This window comes from Mytilus trossulus, chromosome 1, assembly GCF_036588685.1.
Source record: "Mytilus trossulus isolate FHL-02 chromosome 1, PNRI_Mtr1.1.1.hap1, whole genome shotgun sequence".
Lineage (NCBI taxonomy): Eukaryota > Metazoa > Mollusca > Bivalvia > Mytilida > Mytilidae > Mytilus > Mytilus trossulus.
Window position 1 is genome coordinate 110224735 of NC_086373.1, and position 20358 is coordinate 110245092.

The window sequence follows — 20358 nt, forward strand, 5'->3', positions numbered from 1 at the left end:
GCGTGTCGCCATTAAAATTGGCAACATTGAAAATAAAACTAATAATTTTAACCAATCAGAAGACAGTAAATACACAAAATTTATTTATTAAAATACATATGAGTGGGAGAACAATAGGAACAGCCCTAGCAATATATTCATATTTTACCACGGGTGTGTACTCAAAGCGTTTCAAGGTCGTCATGTTAGAATTGCAGATAAATCTTAATCTTTGCTTATGACAGTTATCTAATATTTTTTTCTTTTTTTCAATGGTATTTCATTAACGTAAAAAGGAAAAGAATTCCGTATTTCCGTTCCTAATTTATCAAAAGTATTTTATTTATTTCATAGACCGTCTTCAATTGGCCAACTTTATCAGACCAAACTAGAAAGACTTTAGTTACAGCTTTAATTCAATGTTACAACAAATGAGTTAGACTTATAAAAAAAATACTGGATATAGATCAAAAGTTGACCATAATGTATTGAATAGTATTGTTTTTTTCAATGTTGAAAATCGTGTTTAACAATTGAGATTAAACTGCCGCATGTTCATAATATTTATTATATCACTGTACTAGTTATTTATACAAATTTTACAAAGGTTAGACATCTTCATCACCATTTAACACGAAATTGTGAATAAAACTTCTGAGTTCCACCAGTTAGTAATCAAAAAGATCCATCATTATTATTATAATGACATAAATGATTATAATATGTTGCCAATTAATCGGTTATAACTTGATAAATAATAATAAAAATAAAGATCAATAAAATACATTTGCGTCAAAGAGTAATTAATCAAATATTATAGTGCGGCTACAACAGACTTCTTTTTATGACAATATTAGCAATTTCTTCCGTACATTATAGTAATTTAAGGAATTTTAATTCAGCCGAAGTAAAATATTTACCGTTTTACGTATAATATTCATAGCATAACCGGTAGGACTTAATATTTTTGTATTTATTTTTGATTTGGTATTTCCGGTAGATTTGATTGGTCAACGCCTATTTTTTCCTGTGGCGCTAACAGGTGCTAGTTTTGAAAATGTAAACAAAAGCTTACATCAGTGAAAAGACAAAAGTTGACACAGTTGTTTTAGACGATTCTCTTAACAACATTTCAAAGACGTACAGTAACCATTTGGATAACACAGGTTCGGAAACCGCTCGATTGGACTTACTAAATGGACCCAAAAACAAATCTCCCTTTGTCAATTGAATTTGTTATTTTTCAAATTATTTCTTTCGGCCATAGATGATAGAGCTAGTCAAAATAATTATGACGTCTTTAGAGGCTACTATATATAGAAAACCATACATTGTCTCGAAATATCAATTTTATTTGTACAAGGCTAAGAAACTGTTCTAAATAAAGTATTTAGTGTAAAAACTATCATTTTTCAATTTTGAGCAGAAGACGTAAAATTTCTGAAAAAACCTGTTGACGTCATAAATAAAACTCTACGAAAAGACATTTCCAACGTCATCAACACGGTGATATACTGTCATTGACTGTATTTCACATATATGAATATACGGTCAATGGAATTTGACAGCTCAAATAGCACAGCTGCAGTATATATTTTTTTCTTTGACACTTATGTCAATGTAAGGTGTCAAAGAAAAAAGATATAATAGCCTTTCAAGATGTTGTACTTATTTAAACATCCATAGAGCCTGTTCGGTCTTGGCCGTTTGGGCTATGTACCACTTTTAATAAAAGTATAGTTGCAGTCATGATTAATAAAAACTGTAGTTTATCTCCTCCCATTTTCTTTCAAAAGTTATTTAGGAGTTATTTGCAGACAGGGGTCTAAATTACCAGTAGTCCTGGACTAGTAAAATTTACTTCGGACCAGTAGGTTTTGTCAGCTGGTGGTCTGGCGGACCAGTAGAAATTTGTCGATAAAAATCACTGATTGTATCCCAATCTGGTTTGTTTACAAAACAATTTACCTGTGAAATCTATTACACGGTACTGGGGGGGTATTACAATTGATCAAGTTAATAATTAATATCTCGGGTGAGTGTCCTTCACAACAATATAAAATGTGGAAATGTTTGGAAGGAGTTAAACCGCTGGACAAAAAAATTAAGATAATTTAATCTTGTCCCTTCCTGCTCATTCTGCTGATACAGAAAGGGGGTTTTCTGAGATGAAACTTGTAAAGAATGATCGGCGATCAAAATTGTGTCCAACTGTTTTATCAGATCTTTTAACCATTATGTTTCACACTGAAGATATAGCATCATTTGATCCAGTCTCGGCTATTGAAATGTGGAATATTTCTGGACAGCGCTCCAGACGACCTAGTCAGGAACCCTATGGTCGTCATGAGGATTGCGATGACGTGGAAGACAATGTTGATATTTTTTCTGTCCTTGATCCTGATTTTGATAAAGAAAATCATTGAGATTACCAAAACCTTTATCAAAATCAGAATAAAGACTATTCCTTTGTTACTGTCTAACTTATGGAAATGAAAGCATAAAAATTAAACATCTGTCAAATTAATGTCATTTTTGCAGGACCATTAGATTTGGAGCCGGACCAGTAGAGTTTTCAGTCCACTGGTCCGGCTGGCCAGTACACAAAAACACTTAAATTTGACCTCTGTTTGCAGATAACACTTAATATTATTTTTTTAATCAAGGTTATTATAAGTTATGCTACACATTAGAGCTGCGATTGGGCATGTTTTAAAAAAAAAATGTAGTAAAGACTTAAAGAGATTTAAACAGTCCCAACATATTTGCCAAAGCAGAGCTCATTCAAGCTTATACAAATAATAAGAGACCAAATGACACAGAAGTTTATAACAACTATACATTGCTATAGGTCAGGTTACAGAAAATACAAAACCACATAGTATGTGATGGAAAAGGCCTGAAATACCGACTGTGACAATTTCCGACTTTATCATGTTTATGGTAAAGGTCGTTAAAAACTTCAATCAACATGTTCGGGTTCATTTTCCATACTCTGCATCTTACTGACAACAAGTCTGTTTCTCATTTACAGAAACTACTTACCTAAGGCTATTATTTTTTTTATTCAAAACATTACTCATTTATGAAAAAAGTACAATTGAACTAAACCAGAAAGGCTGGACCGTTGTATGGAATGTATATAAAATTGACACTTTCACCATTTATTTATTGTCTGTTTTCAGGATGAGACAACCCAATATTTATATTGTACCAGACTGTGATAGGACAGAGCTGACGACAGATAGTTATAATGCTATATTGAACTATGTAAGGGACGAGACATGTTCTAAAGGTAATATTCTGATCATTAACTATGTAAGGGACAACACATGTTCTAAAGGTAAATAATATGTAAGGAACGAGACATGTTCTAAAGGTAATATTCTGATCATTAACTATGAAAGGGACGAGACATGTTCTAAAGGTAATATTCTGATCATCAACTTTATCATGTTTATATGTGACAAGACATGTTCTAAACATGTACATGTAGTTAATATTCTGTGAGGGACAAGACATGTTTAAAAGGAAAAATACAGGAAAGTAATAATTGGATAATTTATTTTGATTGTCTGATCAAAGAACATTTTACTGTGTTTCATCTATGTATCAATTTATGTACTTTCTTTAGTTGAAAAACCAGAAACCTGATATTTTATTTTCATATAAAATGCTTATAATTCCTAGAGAAATTGGCTATAAAACAGACATCTGCAAGATTTTACAAAATGTAAATATTAGAACTGCATGTGCAATTAATTTTGTATAATATTTAGGCCAAATAAAAATATATGTGTGGTTCCAGTTACATGTACCCTACCTTCCCTACTTTTTTGTCTTAAAAATAGCCTACCCAAAACTCAATGTAAAAAAAAAACATGAAATAAAAAAAAATCCCTACCTACCTACCCTAACTTTTTTTTAGATGTAACTAGAACCACACATATTTTATTTGACCTTAGTAGCATACATTTCTTTCAGGTACATGTAAATCTGAACTCTTTACAAGAAGTTTAATAAAACTTAACTAAATTACCTGTTATGTCATTGTATGTTTTAAAACATCAAAACAACATCTGATAAACAAATTTAATAATACTTTTAGATATTTGGATGATATTTTGGCTCTCAATAATGACGACTTCAGTATGTATATTAATGAAATTTATCCTGGTGAACTCACTTTAAATAAAGCTTATACTAACAATGACCACTGCCCTTTCCTCGATCTTGATATCTATATCACTAACGGAAAGCTGAATACTAAAATTTATGATAAAAGGGATGATTTTTCATTTCCTATCGTTAATTATCCGTTTTTAGATGGTGACGTTCCCTTGTCACCATCTTACGGTGTTTATATATCTCAACTTGTACGATTCGCTCGTGTATGTAACAATGTTTTAGATTTTAACGAGAGAAATTTATGTATTACTGAAAAATTATTACACCAGGGTTTTCGATATCACAAACTAGTCAAAACATTTACTAAATTTTATCATCGGTATAAAGACATCATTCGTAAATATAGCTCAACATGCAGACTTTTTATACGTTCAGGTATTTCACATCCAATTTTTTATGGAAATATTCTTTATAAAGCACAAAGGTGTCAGTATTCACCTCATAAACTTACAAAACCTTTGAATAGACTTATTAAGAAGGGATATAATTACGATACTGTTGTCAAGTCATTAAAGATTGCATATTTTGGCGTTAATATTGAGTCACTGATAAGGTCTTTGCGTCGGAACTAAACACATTTATTCTAAATACAGTTGTTGGCATGACACGGGTTATGTTCTTCTCATATATGTTATGATGGTATGATACTAAACCCCTTACGGGAAGGATTGTGCCTGATGTTCATATGATGAAATCATAATCTTTCAGTCAGTTTAATTGAAGTCTGGAGCTGGCATGTCAGTTAACTGCTAGTAGTCTGTTGTTATTTATGTATTATTGTCATTTTGTTTATTTTCTTTGGTTACATCTTCTGACATCAGACTCGGACTTCTCTTGAACTGAATTTTAATGTGCGTATTGTTATGCTTTTACTTTTCTACACTGGTTAGAGGTATAGGGGGAGGGTTGAGATCTCACAAACATGTTTAACCCCGCCGCATTTTTGCGCCTGTCCCAAGTCAGGAGCCTCTGGCCTTTGTTAGTCTTGTATTATTTAAATTTTAGTTTCTTGTGTACAATTTGGAAATTAGTATGGCGTTCATTATCACTGAACTAGTATATATTTGTTTAGGGGCCAGCTGAAGGACGCCTCCGGGTGCGGGAATTTCTCGCTACATTGAAGACCTGTTGGTGACCTTCTGCTGTTGTGTTTTTTTAATTTGGTCGGGTTGTTGTCTCTTTGACACATTCCCCATTTCCATTCTCAATTTTATTTAAATTGAATTGTTTACAGAACCTGTGATTATTTGCTGTGATACAATAAAAGATGAGCAACATTACACCTTAACAGAGTTTGTGATGACCATGTGTCGTAAACATGGGATCCTAAAGAATGAACGAGTAACTTTATTGTCATCCATGGATCAGATGGTGGCTGTACAGCTTTGTTTGGCAGAAAAAAATAAACAGGTTGGAAAATTATTCAAAACTTAAATGTCACATAACATTATCAAGTATAAATGTACAACAGCCCATGTGGACTTTGCTTTTTCCACCTGCCCACTCTAGCTACATGTGTATAATCTCTTTTTTATAAGGTACTGATTACAAAGCATATCTGCCTTTTCTCAATTGATTGAACTTGCAAGTCTTTTGATTCAACAAAAGAAATTGCATGCCTGCACCTATATGGGTGGCCAGAGTGGACAAGCTAGCAAGTTTGCCCACTGCCACTGTGGGCGGGTGGACAAAGCGAAATCCACATGCACTGTAGTGAGTTAATCAATATACATGTATCAGCAAAAAAAAAGACTAGACATACATGTACAATGACAGTCTGCAGTTAAAGTTTTTTTTAAATTAAAAGATTTAAAAATTATCCTGGATTTTTACCAAACTTGGACAGAAGATTCTTACAACCAAAAGATAGTATCAAGAGGAATAATTTAATTGATCTTTTTGCTCATTTTTGTTGAGCCTGCAATTAACAGAAAAAGTAGGTGAGACACTGGGTTCTGGGGAACCCTTACACATTTTTGATACATGCATACATGTAGTTCAGGTAAAATTAATTTTTAGGACACCTTGAAAGATAATTTTACATGTTTTATTTTTTTTTTGTTGAATTTTTAGAATGAATTGTGATACATTTTTGTAAGATTGTTTTCTGTAGTTGCTTGAGATACATATATTTGTTAAAATAACAGTAAATGGTTTACATAAGGTAACAATTTACTGAACCGCACAATTGTTTTAATTTCTATCAAAATTGTACCTTATTTCCAGGATATTGGTGACTATGACGTAGAATCTAGTACAGCTATACACCAGTGTAATACTCTGATCAAACAGAAACTATCAACATGTACACCAGATATAAAGTTAACACAGACAGTGGATGATTGGCTAGAACAGGACTATACACAGTTCCTTAGCAACTGTAACCAAGTAGATATGTGTGATATATTACAGCTGTTAGTTACTGGGTTTGACAAGAATGAAAACCTCAAAAACGATCTTCTGTCTACAGATATTATTGTGTTGGGTCTTCCATCACATCAAATACAGGTATGGTTTAGACTTGCTTGCAATGAAAATAGCAAAATATACATGATGTTTCTATATGATTGTAAGAATGCATAATTTCTAAATGGAGAGTTGCCTCATTGGCACTCAAACCACATTTTTTTACTACTAGCTATTAGTAATAGTTATATTGTAAAACAAATCATGTTTCAATAGCATATCTGATGCTTTTTGCATTAGAGTACTTAGTCATTCGGTGGCCACTGTACAGCCTCAACAATCAGCAAAATTTATGGACTTGTGTTTTAAGCTATTAAATGCCTGTGTAGATATACACTTTGAAGCGCTTTTATCTTTATCTCCTTTAATGATTAAATAAACAAATTAAATTTATACTTGATCAAATAGCAATTCTTAGTTTGTCTAGCACTCATCTACAAACTACCAGTACATGCACCGATTTTTTGTAGAAAATTGAAATATGAAATGTATTTCTCATGTAGTGAATTGATTTAATGAACTTAGAAAATAAATTATATAACATTTAACTGACTGTATTTCAGAAATATATGCTGAAGTTTTTGTGCAATGGGAGAACTATAAATAAAATAACAATGGAGACATCTTTAGAAAATAACAGTAACATAAGAGTTTTATCTGTGCCAACATCATTAGAAGAGATACAACTCAGTTCCACTCAGGAATTCTCTGCCAGTAAAAATCTTTCTATAACAGAGGTAATATACTGCTTAAAACTGCTTAATAAACAAAGTGAGGTGTTTATGGAATTTTTACCCTGAGAGTAAAATAAGTGAGAAGAATCATTGGTACTTTATCTCTTGTTTTCTGTATTATTTCTATAATTACTGGAAATTTGCATTGAATATATCTAGTAATATATATAAAAATGTCATACATTTTTCTATAGTACTATTAAAAACAAACTGTGTTGGTTTTATTCAAAAATAAAATCTAGTATGTATATTCTGCAACTTGGTTAAAAAAAAAGTTTTATGTTTCCTATACAAGACAACATCATTGGGTAATAAGTAATTTCTCCCCACAATTACACCTATTTTTAGCAAGATTTTACTTCTTTTATCTTCAAGACTGAGTTGGCCCGAGACCACAATTAATTTCTCTATCATTTCTTTATAACGTTTTGTCGCATTTAAAAAAATTTAATTGTTGTTTTTGTCTAATTTTTTGTGTGTGTAATGTACAGTACAAGTCCAAAGATATATGCAATTTTCAGAAAAATTGCATCTTTACATCATACAAATTTGGCCAATACACATCCCTACCCCTATAGGCAAGTCAAGAGATGTTCCGAAAAGTGTAAATATAACCTTTTTGCACCTGGCCTAATCACTCTTTCCTTATTGAAATCAGTTAAAATAAAACATTCAAAAGTTTATTTCAGCTCTCTTCTTTCATTTCCACCCCAGAAAAGCTAAGAAATGAATGAGAAAGGGAAAGAAAAAAAATAAAGAAGAAATACACTATAACTAAAGGGAACTATATTCGTGAACAACGAAAAGAAGGGTCATTAATTGTGGTCTTGGGCCTATTAGGGGCCAAAAACTTGACCAATTCCAATAAAACTTGGCATGATTTAAGCTTAGTGTATTATGAGTCAGTTTACAAAGTTTCAAAGCCATGTGATATATATTATAGAAAATGTGGCATTTTTTATATCTCAACTTTGGTTGCTAAATTGTGACGTTGAAATAGAAAAATTTCCACTTTCAAATTTTGGCTTCAAAAATCCCCCCAAAACACCAAATTGCACTTTTTTATGTCTCAATGTATAAGATATTTTCTATTCAAAGTAAATGATAGCATACTTAATGTATGAGACTTATAAAAAATTGACAAAAGTTAATTTTATATGTGCCTATGCCAAAAAATAGAGGTTTTCAAATGAGGCGAGGCCTTATATGAAATGTAATATTTTCCACTTACAACCATTTTCTAAAGTTTTTAAGTTAAAACAAAACATTTAACATATCATAAATGTTCTTTTCATGTAAATATAAGTTTCAAATAGCATAACACATGAGTTTTACATGGTCTTAAGCAATGTCAAGCTTAAAACAACAAGTTGTCAATTTAGGCTGTTCTCTATATTTCCATATTTAATTGCATATAAATGATATTGGAGATGTAAATATGCTTCTTTTTGCCCAAATCCTTGCTGAGATATGATCAAATATGAAGCCTGGATGTAACAAGACTGTTGCTTTCAACTATATATGTAGACAGTATGGTCTGATGCAAAGTTTTTTCAATTTTCTGTTTAAAACCCGCTTGAAATTTCAGTCTTGAAATGCCAATATTTTAACCACCAGCCATCCAACAGAAGAAAATAAAGGTATTCTGTGAAACAGACAAGTTTAAACAACCAGTAATAAGTGCTTTTGATATAGATTCAGTGCAGTCTGTTTAAAGAAATACAATTTTTAAGTGCATAGAACTTCATATTTCACTTGCTTCGTACGGACCGCTAGACCTAGACTATTAAAACAGTCCATTTCAGGCCCGTAGCCAGGAATTTCCAAAGGGGGGTTCGTTTGACTCACAAACTCGACTTTAACAGTCACAATTCGAACAGAACATCGACTTTAACAGTGCTTATTTGTTTTCAGGGGGGGGGGGGTTCGTCCGAACCCCCCGAACCCCCCCTGGCTACGGGTATGCATTTTGTACTCTTTTTATGCTTTTATCCACTTTTCTTTGTGTTCAGAGTTCACAAATGAGTAAAACACATGAAATAAATACCACAAACACAAATAGATATCAGAAAAAAAATGTCAGAGAAAAAATATGGATGCTGCTTTTGCAAAATTATTGAAAAAAGTGAAAAAGCTACTTTTTGGGCATATCAGCTGAAAAGTGACTTTTTTTACAAATTTCTATCAAATAAAAGTGGAAATCATTTCTTCTCATATAGTTTGACAAATAAATACCAATAGATCATTCAGAGAAGTTGTCAAAGTATAATTTCAAAATTTGCTGAAATGCACCTCTTAGGCCCGAGACCACAATTAATTTCTCTATCATTTCTTTATAACGTTTTGTCGCATTTAAAAAAATTTAATCGTTGTTTTTGTCTAATTTTTTGTGTGTGTAATGTACAGTACAAGTCCAAAGATATATGCAATTTTCAGAAAAATTGCATCTTTACATCATACAAATTTGGCCAATACACATCCCTACCCCTATAGGCAAGTCAAGAGATGTTCCGAAAAGTGTAAATATAACCTTTTTGCACCTGGCCTAATCACTCTTTCCTTATTGAAATCAGTTAAAATAAAACATTCAAAAGTTTATTTCAGCTCTCTTCTTTCATTTCCACCCCAGAAAAGCTAAGAAATGAATGAGAAAGGGAAAGAAAAAAAATAAAGAAGAAATACACTATAACTAAAGGGAACTATATTCGTGAACAACGAAAAGAAGGGTCATTAATTGTGGTCTTGGGCCAGTTCCAAAACATCCTACCAAAGAGTAGATAATCTGTTAAAAAAATATTCAGAAGTCAAAAGTTTTGATGATGTGCATGATAGAATATAATCCATAAGTCCTACATATCACAGGGGAGATAAGCCAACTTACTTACTTCAATTTTATTGTATGCAGTAATTATCTGTGGCAAGTGCATCAACTCATAAAAGGCTGCACAGATATTGATGAAACATAACATAAACATGAAATTTTTTTGTAGAACACTGCATGAGAATTTCAATAAAGGAATCAATGCTAAAGGGGAGATAATCAGAGTCATCATGTTGTAATTTTACCCCAAGTTCTAACTTTTATCACCTGTCTCAGCAGTCTGGATGTGAGATACAACAAATAAAGGGAGAAAGAATGAATGAAGTTCTGTCTTATATTATATGTTATTCAGGTCTCAGACAGGATATATACTGTGACATTCCCGGCTTAGAGTTTATATCCCCTGAGCCAAAGGCCAAAGGCGAAGGGGATATAAGCCCTAAGCCGGGAATGTCACAGTATATACCCTGTCTGAGACCTGAATTACACATATATTACGGATTACCCCTGTCTTAATGTTATTTTCCAGTACAAGTATTTGTTGACAACACATTTATGTTGAAAACCCCAACCTGATATGTTCGGCATGCATGAAGGATTTTCTTATTTGCTGTGAACTTAATTTTATCATGTATGTAATAATTTATAATAACACTTTTAGCATTAAATTTAAGTATTAAAAGTGTAAATTGCGTGATTTTGTGTTAAAAATGTATAATGACTGACGCACGTCATTATTTTCCCTCTGTGAGCCTCTGACAGTCCCATAGATTTTGAGTACGTCACATAGTCACCAGTATTATGATGACGTTTTTGAGGTTCTAATTGGGGATATAAACGTCGTATATATACCCGGCAGTTTTCCGAATATATACTGACATCTCTGTGTTGTTATCCAATCACAAACCTCGACACATTTGTAATCCGTAATATATATATATATTTCTATTTCTAGTCCTACGTGAAGATGGTTCTGCAGTCTTATTTAGAATTATTGGTGAACACTAGATCTGAGTTAGCTCTAGCTCGAGTTCTCAATGTACCAAACAGAGAACTCACACATGAAGCATTTACAGAGCTTAAACGAGAGGCAAAGACAAAAAATATGACAATGTATCAGGTATATCAACTTCAATGTAATTATATATTTTTTACCTCCAATACAATTTGAGTCAACAAATATTATGTTATCATGGTCATCGATGATTTATTTTGATCCTTTGGAGCTAATTGTTTATACCCCAAACATAGTACCCTAAATTATTTTCTCAGAACCCCATGATGGTATGTTTATCTAAATGTTATTCACACATTTCAACAATCTTAGTCAACCCCACATCTTTTAGAATGTGTGTATTCATGGTTTTCCAACAGTTTGTAACATAGTGTGCTTTAAATATTTTAATATATGTAATTTTACCAGTTGTGACTTATATACATATATATGTGATTGACTTTTGTAGACGGCTGTATCATACATATTGAAGATAAGATTGGGCGGTAAAGGATATGCCCCTGACCCTAGTCATCCATTGTTACAGTTTGTTAAAGGGTTGGGAGAATTTGTTGATCTGATGCATAGGTTACAGAATGTTATTGAAGAGGAGTCAAACACAAGGTTAGATATAATGTATAATTTAGGATAGGACATGTCAAAGTTTTTGAGAAATGTACTTTAAAGTTTGAAAAATGAGTTAACACATATTTTATACAGAATTTTCCATAAAATTAAAAGCAGTTTTTCTCATTTAGTCTAGATATATATAAAAAATGTTTTCTATGAGAGCTATAGTAGCTCATCATCATTCTGAGATGCCATCTGCCAAAGTCAACTTTTTTATATTTTATTTCACTCGCATAATAAGAATATGGACCATAATTTGGTATTCAGCCTTTGGTTTCTTTTTGTATCCTTTTTTATAAGTTCTAAAACTTTAACTTTTATTCTGTGGGTTGTGTTGGTGTTAGAATAATATGAATGGAACAATTAAGTTTTTCGAGAAAAAATTAATACATTTTGATTCACCGTTTACGTGACAGGAAACCAAACAGGAAACCAATCTTTATTTTCTTTATTTTGCACAATATATTTCAAAAGACATAAATGAACACCATTTCTAGTGTTACTTGCTTCATGTTAATATTTAAAATCTATTTTCAATGTTAAATTAAAGTTTTTTTAAAACATGACAGGAAACCATAAGAAACCGAAAGCATTTTTTCTAGTTTTATTTTATTGCAAAATCTGCTTAAAATAATCTGAACAGTATACTTTTTCTTGAAATCCATCTTAAATGTAACAGTATTATAAAACTCCTAAATATGTGCTTGTTTTGAAAACAATTAGTACACTTTATTCAGAAATTTCCATATTTTCTTCATTGATACAGGATACCATAATCGTTGTATCTTGATGTTTTAGCCAAAAAAATATATTTATATTTGGTTTTGAAATTCCAGTTATATACAATTTATTCCAAATCATTGGCAATGTTAAATTCTTTAAATCCAGTAAAGAAAAAAACTTTTAACTTGGAATTAAAATATTTAAAATAGGCACCATGTGATATTTGAGACCTGTACACCATCTACATGGTTTCCACATTTTAACCTACTTTAGTGGGCTAAAATCAATAAAGTACTTCCTTTCAAGTCATGCCTGGTAAAAGTTTACTTTTCCTTTGACAAGTTTATTGTGTTTCTGAAAAGTGTTTGCAGAACATGAATAAAAAAAAAAAAAAAAATTGTGACAAAGATACCAACTTTGTACATCCAAGTGTAACGGTATATTAACATGTATTTTTTTTTATTAATTATCTTTATTCACCTAAAATATCCAGTAATATTTACTGCTGAAGAAAAATCAATCCCACGAACATCGGCACCATGATAAGAGACGTAATTTTGATTGAATTTTCCAAGGACCCTTTACATAGTTATTGGGAAACGAAGTGTGTTAAAACGTTGGTCAAATCTGAAATCGATTTTTTCAAGTCATTGGGCATTTATTTTCTCACAAGATCGTATGTAACATTATGCAAATAGGAAAAATAATAGACCCCCGGCGCAATCTCTTTGAAAATTGTATTTTCCTTTTTTAAACAAGACGAAACAAGTTTACAGATTATGTTTGCTAACATCCCGTTGGAAACAAAAACAATGTTTAGACCTAGTATATCATATGTCCGGCGGTAAGGGCGTGATCACATGTTAGTCACATGTTTCACGTATGACCGGAAATGATTCGAACTTAACGACAGAAACAATTTTAATAAAAAACTGGACCTCTGTTTCGTGTGAAATGTAACGCATGACGATAACGTCATTTTCTAACTTAATTATTACGAAGATCAAAACAAGAATGTAAATCATCTCTGATTTACCTATTTGAACATCTCGCGAGAGTTCATATTTGCATATTGTTTTTATATCATCTAAAATTTGCGTTACGAAATCAGACACCAAAGTCACGCCAGTGTTCTTACACCTGTTACAGAAATACTTATAGTTCTCGGCATTTTCTTCTGACCTTTCTTTTTGGTCGATGTTCTTTGTTATTTGAAAGTAAAAGTTACGAATTTGCCGGTGACGATTATCTATAAATTAGTCAGCGTTATGCACTTCGGAAGCGAAAAATAACGTGAGAAACGACACAAAAATACGGTTGTACAATCTTTGAAATTTGTTAATTTCATTTTTTTTTCTAGGGAAGAGTAGAATGCACTTGTATGTTGATAAAAATAATGGCATCTTTAGATGTAGTTACAACTTTTCTTACAGTAATTCACAATTTTATCACTTTTCTATCGTTATAGGAAACGAGCTCAATAGCAAATTATGGTCCATATAGAAAACAGGGAAACTCCATTTATACCATTTGATCTTGATGTTCTGGTTGTTGATGTTGATTGTTACAGTTCTTTAAGAGTTAATTTATTTTTCTTTTAAACTCATCTAACATTACAGGTCAGCCTGTCGTAAAGTAGTAAATATCATAAAGAAAGAACTTCTAAGATCAACAGATACCAAGTTAAGACAGAGTAGTATAGAGACCGTTAGTGATAGATTACAGGAGCAGATTAAACTGGTTATTGACCAGACCGAGAGGAACAAGATGTCTAGTCCAGATAAAGTAAGAATTCACAATATAACCACAGACCAGAACATGTACTAAATTAGAGTGAGCATTAATGAAACAATTATCATTTAATGCTGTTCACATAATTATCATATTGTTTTTTCTCAGTTGAGTAAAAAGAGAGTGTATAATGTCAGGCTTGGACATCATTGACTTTGCCTAGGAAAACAGCTATTAACAGATTATCAATGGTCTTTCACACTCATTTTTCTTGGCTATTTCTCATCTCAAACAAGTCACCCTTTGAAGAAATTGTTGCTGAGAAACACCCTTTCGCATGAAAGAAATAATTATAATATATCAAAGCATGTTGTTATTCTGTCAATCTGAATTATAAGACAATGAAAATCGCCATTGCTAACATATCTTGTGTACAATTTTAACAGCAAGCAATAAAGGGCAAAAACTAAATTTCATCTTGATGTTTCAAACTCCCTATATCAAATAGTAAAATACTTTTAAAGAATACCAGTGCAGCACTTGAAGTAGATATTTTGTAATCAGCTTAACCAACCAGAAATTATATTGAACATAATGAAATACTGCTTACCCTGCCAATTGTAGTAAATGGTGTTGTTTGACTAATTGAGGAAAATGATTTATGTACCAGGTGAAATCAGTTTTATTTCCGGTCTGTCAGTAAGTTTAGGAGAGTAGACATTGTTACATTACAGAATATTGCCTTATTATTTCCAGTCTGTCAGTAAGTTTAGGAGAGTAGACATTGTTACATTACAGAATATTTCTTTATTATTTTCAGTCTGTCAGTAAGTTTAGGAGAGTAGACATTGTTACATTACAGAATATTTCTTTATTATTTCCAGTCTGTCAGTAAGTTTAGCAGAGTAGACATTGTTGAATTATAGATTGTTTCTTTATTATTTTCAGTCTGTCAGTAGGTTTAGGAGAGTAGACATTGTTACATTACAGAATATTTCTTTATTATTTCCAGTCTGTCAGTAAGTTTAGCAGAGTAGACATTGTTGAATTATAGATTATTTCTTTATTATTTTCAGTCTGTCAGTAGGTTTAGGAGAGTAGACATTGTTACACTACAGAATATTTCTTTATTATTTCCAGTCTGTCAGTAAGTTTAGCAGAGTAGACATTGTTGAATTATAGAATATTTCTTTATTATTTCCAGTCTGTCAGTAGGTTTAGGAGAGTAGACATTGTTACATTACAGAATATTTCTTTATTATTTCCAGTCTGTCAGTAAGTTTAGGAGAGTAGACATTTTAACATAACAGAATATTTCTTTATTATTTTCAGTCTGTCAGTAAGTTTAGGAGAGTAGACATTGTAACATTACATAATATTTCTTTATTATTTCCAGTCTGTCAGTAAGTTTAGGAGAGTAGACATTGTAACATAACAGAATATTTCTTTATTATTTTCAGTATGTCAGTAAGTTTAGGAGAGTAGACATTGTAACATAACAGAATATTTCTTTATTATTTCCAGTCTGTCAGTAAGTTTAGCAGAGTAGACATTGTTGAATTATAGATTGTTTCTTTATTATTTTCAGTCTGTCAGTAGGTTTAGGAGAGTAGACATTGTTACATTACAGAATATTTCTTTATTATTTCCAGTCTGTCAGTAAGTTTAGCAGAGTAGACATTGTTGAATTATAGATTATTTCTTTATTATTTTCAGTCTGTCAGTAGGTTAAGGAGAGTAGACATTGTTACACTACAGAATATTTCTTTATTATTTCCAGTCTGTCAGTAAGTTTAGCAGAGTAGACATTGTTGAATTATAGAATATTTCTTTATTATTTCCAGTCTGTCAGTAGGTTTAGGAGAGTAGACATTGTTACATTACAGAATATTTCTTTATTATTTCCAGTCTGTCAGTAAGTTTAGGAGAGTAGACATTTTAACATAACAGAATATTTCTTTATTATTTTCAGTCTGTCAGTAAGTTTAGGAGAGTAGACATTGTAACATTACAGAATATTTCTTTATTATTTCCAGTCTGTCAGTAAGTTTAGGAGAGTAGACATTGTAACATAACAGAATATTTCTTTATTATTTTCAGTATGTCAGTAAGTTTAGGAGAGTAGACATTGTAACATAACAGAATATTTCTTTATTATTTTCAGTCTGTCAGTAATGGAGGAAGTCTGTTGGGAAGGAAAACATTGACAGCTTTACGTTACATCACAGATAAAATACTGACACAACAGGACCAGTCTCAATCCATTGATTATTTATGTGACGGTTTCTCCAGTCAGAAAACACCAATTAGATTCCCTTCACTGTTATCACAATTCAGGTGTGTAAACTATTTTAGGGCTGTTCCAAAATTAAGGGGGTATGGATTTGAGATACTGAAATGAATTTATTGAAAGTGGGCAGTTGCATTTTTCTTGGAATTGTTTAAGAAGTAAGATTAACAGGAAGCTGCTATCTGTTCTTTGGCCTCCAGATTGGAATAAAAGCTGGTACTTTTAACAAGATTAAGCTCATATATATGGATATATTAAATATTGAGAAAATAAATGATGATTTTGAATTTATTGACAGATCTCCCGATGAAAATTGTGATGATGATGAAGAGAATTCAGACCTCAGTTTATCACTCTCAGAAAGATTAGTGAAAAGACAATCTGGGGTATGTATACAGTATTGTGTATATAAAATTAAGAAGATCTTGTATGATTGCCAAGAAGACAACTCTCCACTAGAGACTAAATGACAAAACAATTTAAACTATAAGACACTGCTGCCTTTAACATAATCAAAACCCATACAGCATAGTCAGCTACAATAGCATCTGGACCTTTAACAATTCTTTTGACTAGACATCATTAAATTTACAATGTTAGGCTAAGAGCAGCTATTGCAGGTGAGACATCAGTCGCATCAAAACTCTTTATGAATTTTTATAATGATATGATAGACTAGACAACTTTGAGCATTCTTAACTTCGAAACAGCATTTTTATCAAATTAAACCCCATCTAGAAATTGGTGGAGTTTGAAACCCAACAGACTATAAGAATCTGTTGACATTAGAAAATGAAGATTTTACTGAAAAAGGTGTGTAGTTACTATTGCAAAGTTTTTCTTATTTTGTCTGCATAATAATTAATTTATGTTTTGACTTCAGGTTTCTTTGGAGATAACTCAATCATACCAAGCCTCCTATGACTGGGCTTTACCAGCTCATCATGTAGGTCTCCCTAACAAAGATGATATCTGTCAAACAAATAGTCCAGTTGTAGTCCTGCCCAGGTATTTCATTTCACTTATATACACACCACATTTGTATAGAGTAGTTGTGATTCACATCAAGCATTATCTTTATGAAGTAACTGTTTAACATATATCATGAATTAGGGTTTTGACCTAAATTTCATGGTTCACTAAACATGGAAATGTTAGTCCAAGCAGGCATTAGCAGGGCATTAAACAAAATGTAAATTGCTTATACAAAATTGAAAATATGGAAATATCGTAAAAAAAAACTTGTCTTGTGTAAATATCTACCAATAAGGACGTAATCTTAATCAAATAGTTGGTAAATATTGTTGAGAATTAAGATAATTGATAAAGCAGTAGAAGTTAAAGAAACTAAGAAAAGTCAACTGTTTTATCTTAACAATAAGCTAAAATATAAATTTGTTTACACATAGTTAATCAAAATCTCTGATATTTTTCAGTAAAACTTTGGCTCATCCTGCTTCTGCATCTAAGGCAGGTTTAGCAAAGAAGATTTTAGAATCGATACGTGATCAGGAAAATATACAGAAAATACAAATTACAAAGACTTTTGGTGAAACATGTAAACCCAAGTCTGTAGATGTGGTATCTAGTCAACCAACAATTGAACTTTCAAGTCAGACATCAGATGAAACGAAGGGGAATGTAGAGAAAGGGGGAAAGAAACGTAAAAACACTGAATCAAATGCTCCAGCAAAGAAAAAGTCCAAAACAGAAACAAAGTCTTGTCGAAGAAAGTTACTACCTCAGGTGAAAGGTCAACAACAGCTGTCTACATTTTTCCGTGTGTAATCATTCCAGTGAAGTTCATAATTTATTATAGAATTACTAATATTGTAGTTGAATGATTTTAGAGTCATGCAATTTATATTACATATTTATTCATTATAAATTTGATATTAAATCATATATAGGGTAACTAGTCTGTTTGAAAGTATCATGGTTAGTGTGTGTGTATGTTTTAATAAAGATGAATAATCATACCAGCTATGTCACCACTGAATTTAAAGGTTTTTAAAATATGTTGTTGTTTTTTTATTTCAATATATTTTTTTTAATATTCAGACTGGCTTTTTATTTTTTACCATTTGTTTGTTTCTTTTTATCTAGATATAACTTCCACAAAGACTTCTTCTATGTCATTATTTTGAGAGGTCACTGTCTCTATGAAATAAAATCCTCCTAGTCATTCTTCATGAAACAATATTTAAAGAACATAATGATGAAAACACCAACCAAAGATCTGAGCCCTGTTTTAAAAATCTTCATATATTTTAATTATCATTATTTTTAAATTTCTTCAATAAAACCTGCTTTTTATTTAACTAATCATGTGAGGCTACTGTTCTTAAAGATGAAGTTAAAAGAGATTGCTGAACTGTTTGTGATATCATGAAATTTATTAAACTGTAATTTATTATCAAATATGTGACCACAGAACAATGAATATTTGTCTTCATTGTTTTTCTTTCTTTTGTGTGTTTTTTAAGTTTTTAGGTTGTATTTATTTTACCTCACAATATTTGTGTATAAGGTTTATATTTATTAAAAAAATGTATATTGTAGTTGTGTATAAATTTGTGTTTTTGAAATAAAAGTGCAATATTTATGTTACTATTTTATTTGTTTATGTTTAATACTTGAGTTTTAATATAGAAGCCATTTTGAAAACTACACAATATTTCTCACCATAAAGGTATTCAGAAACATAAATTATTTTACAACTTGCAAAAAAACTAATTTGTGCAGAAGTTGTATTTTATTTCACTACATATTAAGTATCTTGCATTTAGCAACTTTTCAGCCTCAATAAGTAAATTGAATTAGACAGATCTCTTAATTTAGTATGACTTAAATATTGTATTAAAATTAATCAACATCATTAAGTAACAGCTTACAAGTTTTCTTGATGCTGTCATGAGGCATTGAAATATATGATCAACTAAGAAAACAACTGTATATTTATGTAATTGAAAGAAAAAAAATTAAATTGGTGATTTTGTCCTGAACAAATATTAAATAATCTTACAAGCAATAAACCCAAATGCAAATTTTGGAAAAAACAGATGCATGTTATCATTTTCCAGCTTGATATTAAAATCAGTTGAACAAGGAATCTTTTCTCAATATGACATTTAGTTACACATCACAAATAAATATATTTTACGTTAGTAAGGACATTATCTCTTCTGTAAAAGAGAGGAGAAAGATACAAATGAGATATTCAAAGTCATGAGTGGAAAATAAATTCACAATGCCATGTCAAAAAAAGAAAAAGACAATCAACATAAAACTAAAGACTTGAGCAACAAGAACCCCACAAAAAACGGGTTTTTGAACTAAAAAAATCCAGAAAGGTGACAAAATACAGCTATGCATGGTAAATAAATATAAACACTAGAATTGAAAACCAAAATTGTTTAAAAGAAAGAAAAAGCAGAAAATATTTTGTACACCAATTTTAATGTCAAAATCCAATACAAGCATTGACAAGTGACAGCTGGGAACAGTTTATCTAATATGTTCCTGGTAACAGTATAATTTTTTTTATCAGTGATAAATGTTGGTAATGCATGTTAAATGCTTTTCAAGTTAAACATATTGCTGCATTAATTATTTTTTTCTTCTCAATTTTCATAGGTCAGTTAAAATAGCTGGAAGTTTCTTCAGGAACATATATATTGACTTTATAGATATACACTGTTCCCAGGTTTCCTATATATAAAAAAAAGATGTGGTATGATTGGCAATGAGACAACTATCCACAAGAAACCAAAATGACCAAAACTTGGTAACAGTCAAGATC

General features: G+C 31.1%; 1 protein-coding gene across 1 annotated transcript; it reads left to right on the forward strand.

Moving 5' to 3' along the window:
- The first annotated feature begins 973 nt into the window (after positions 1-973).
- Positions 974-19161, forward strand: LOC134697430 (PCNA-interacting partner-like). The gene is made up of 12 exons (XM_063559711.1): positions 974-1145; positions 3165-3274; positions 5402-5577; positions 6394-6675; positions 7197-7370; positions 11144-11308; positions 11652-11806; positions 14155-14320; positions 16431-16603; positions 16855-16942; positions 17440-17564; positions 17993-19161. Exons 2-12 carry the CDS (start codon positions 3166-3168, stop codon positions 18342-18344), a joined length of 1965 nt encoding a protein of 654 aa, XP_063415781.1. The 5' UTR covers positions 974-1145; position 3165; the 3' UTR covers positions 18345-19161.
- The last annotated feature ends 1197 nt before the right edge of the window (positions 19162-20358 follow it).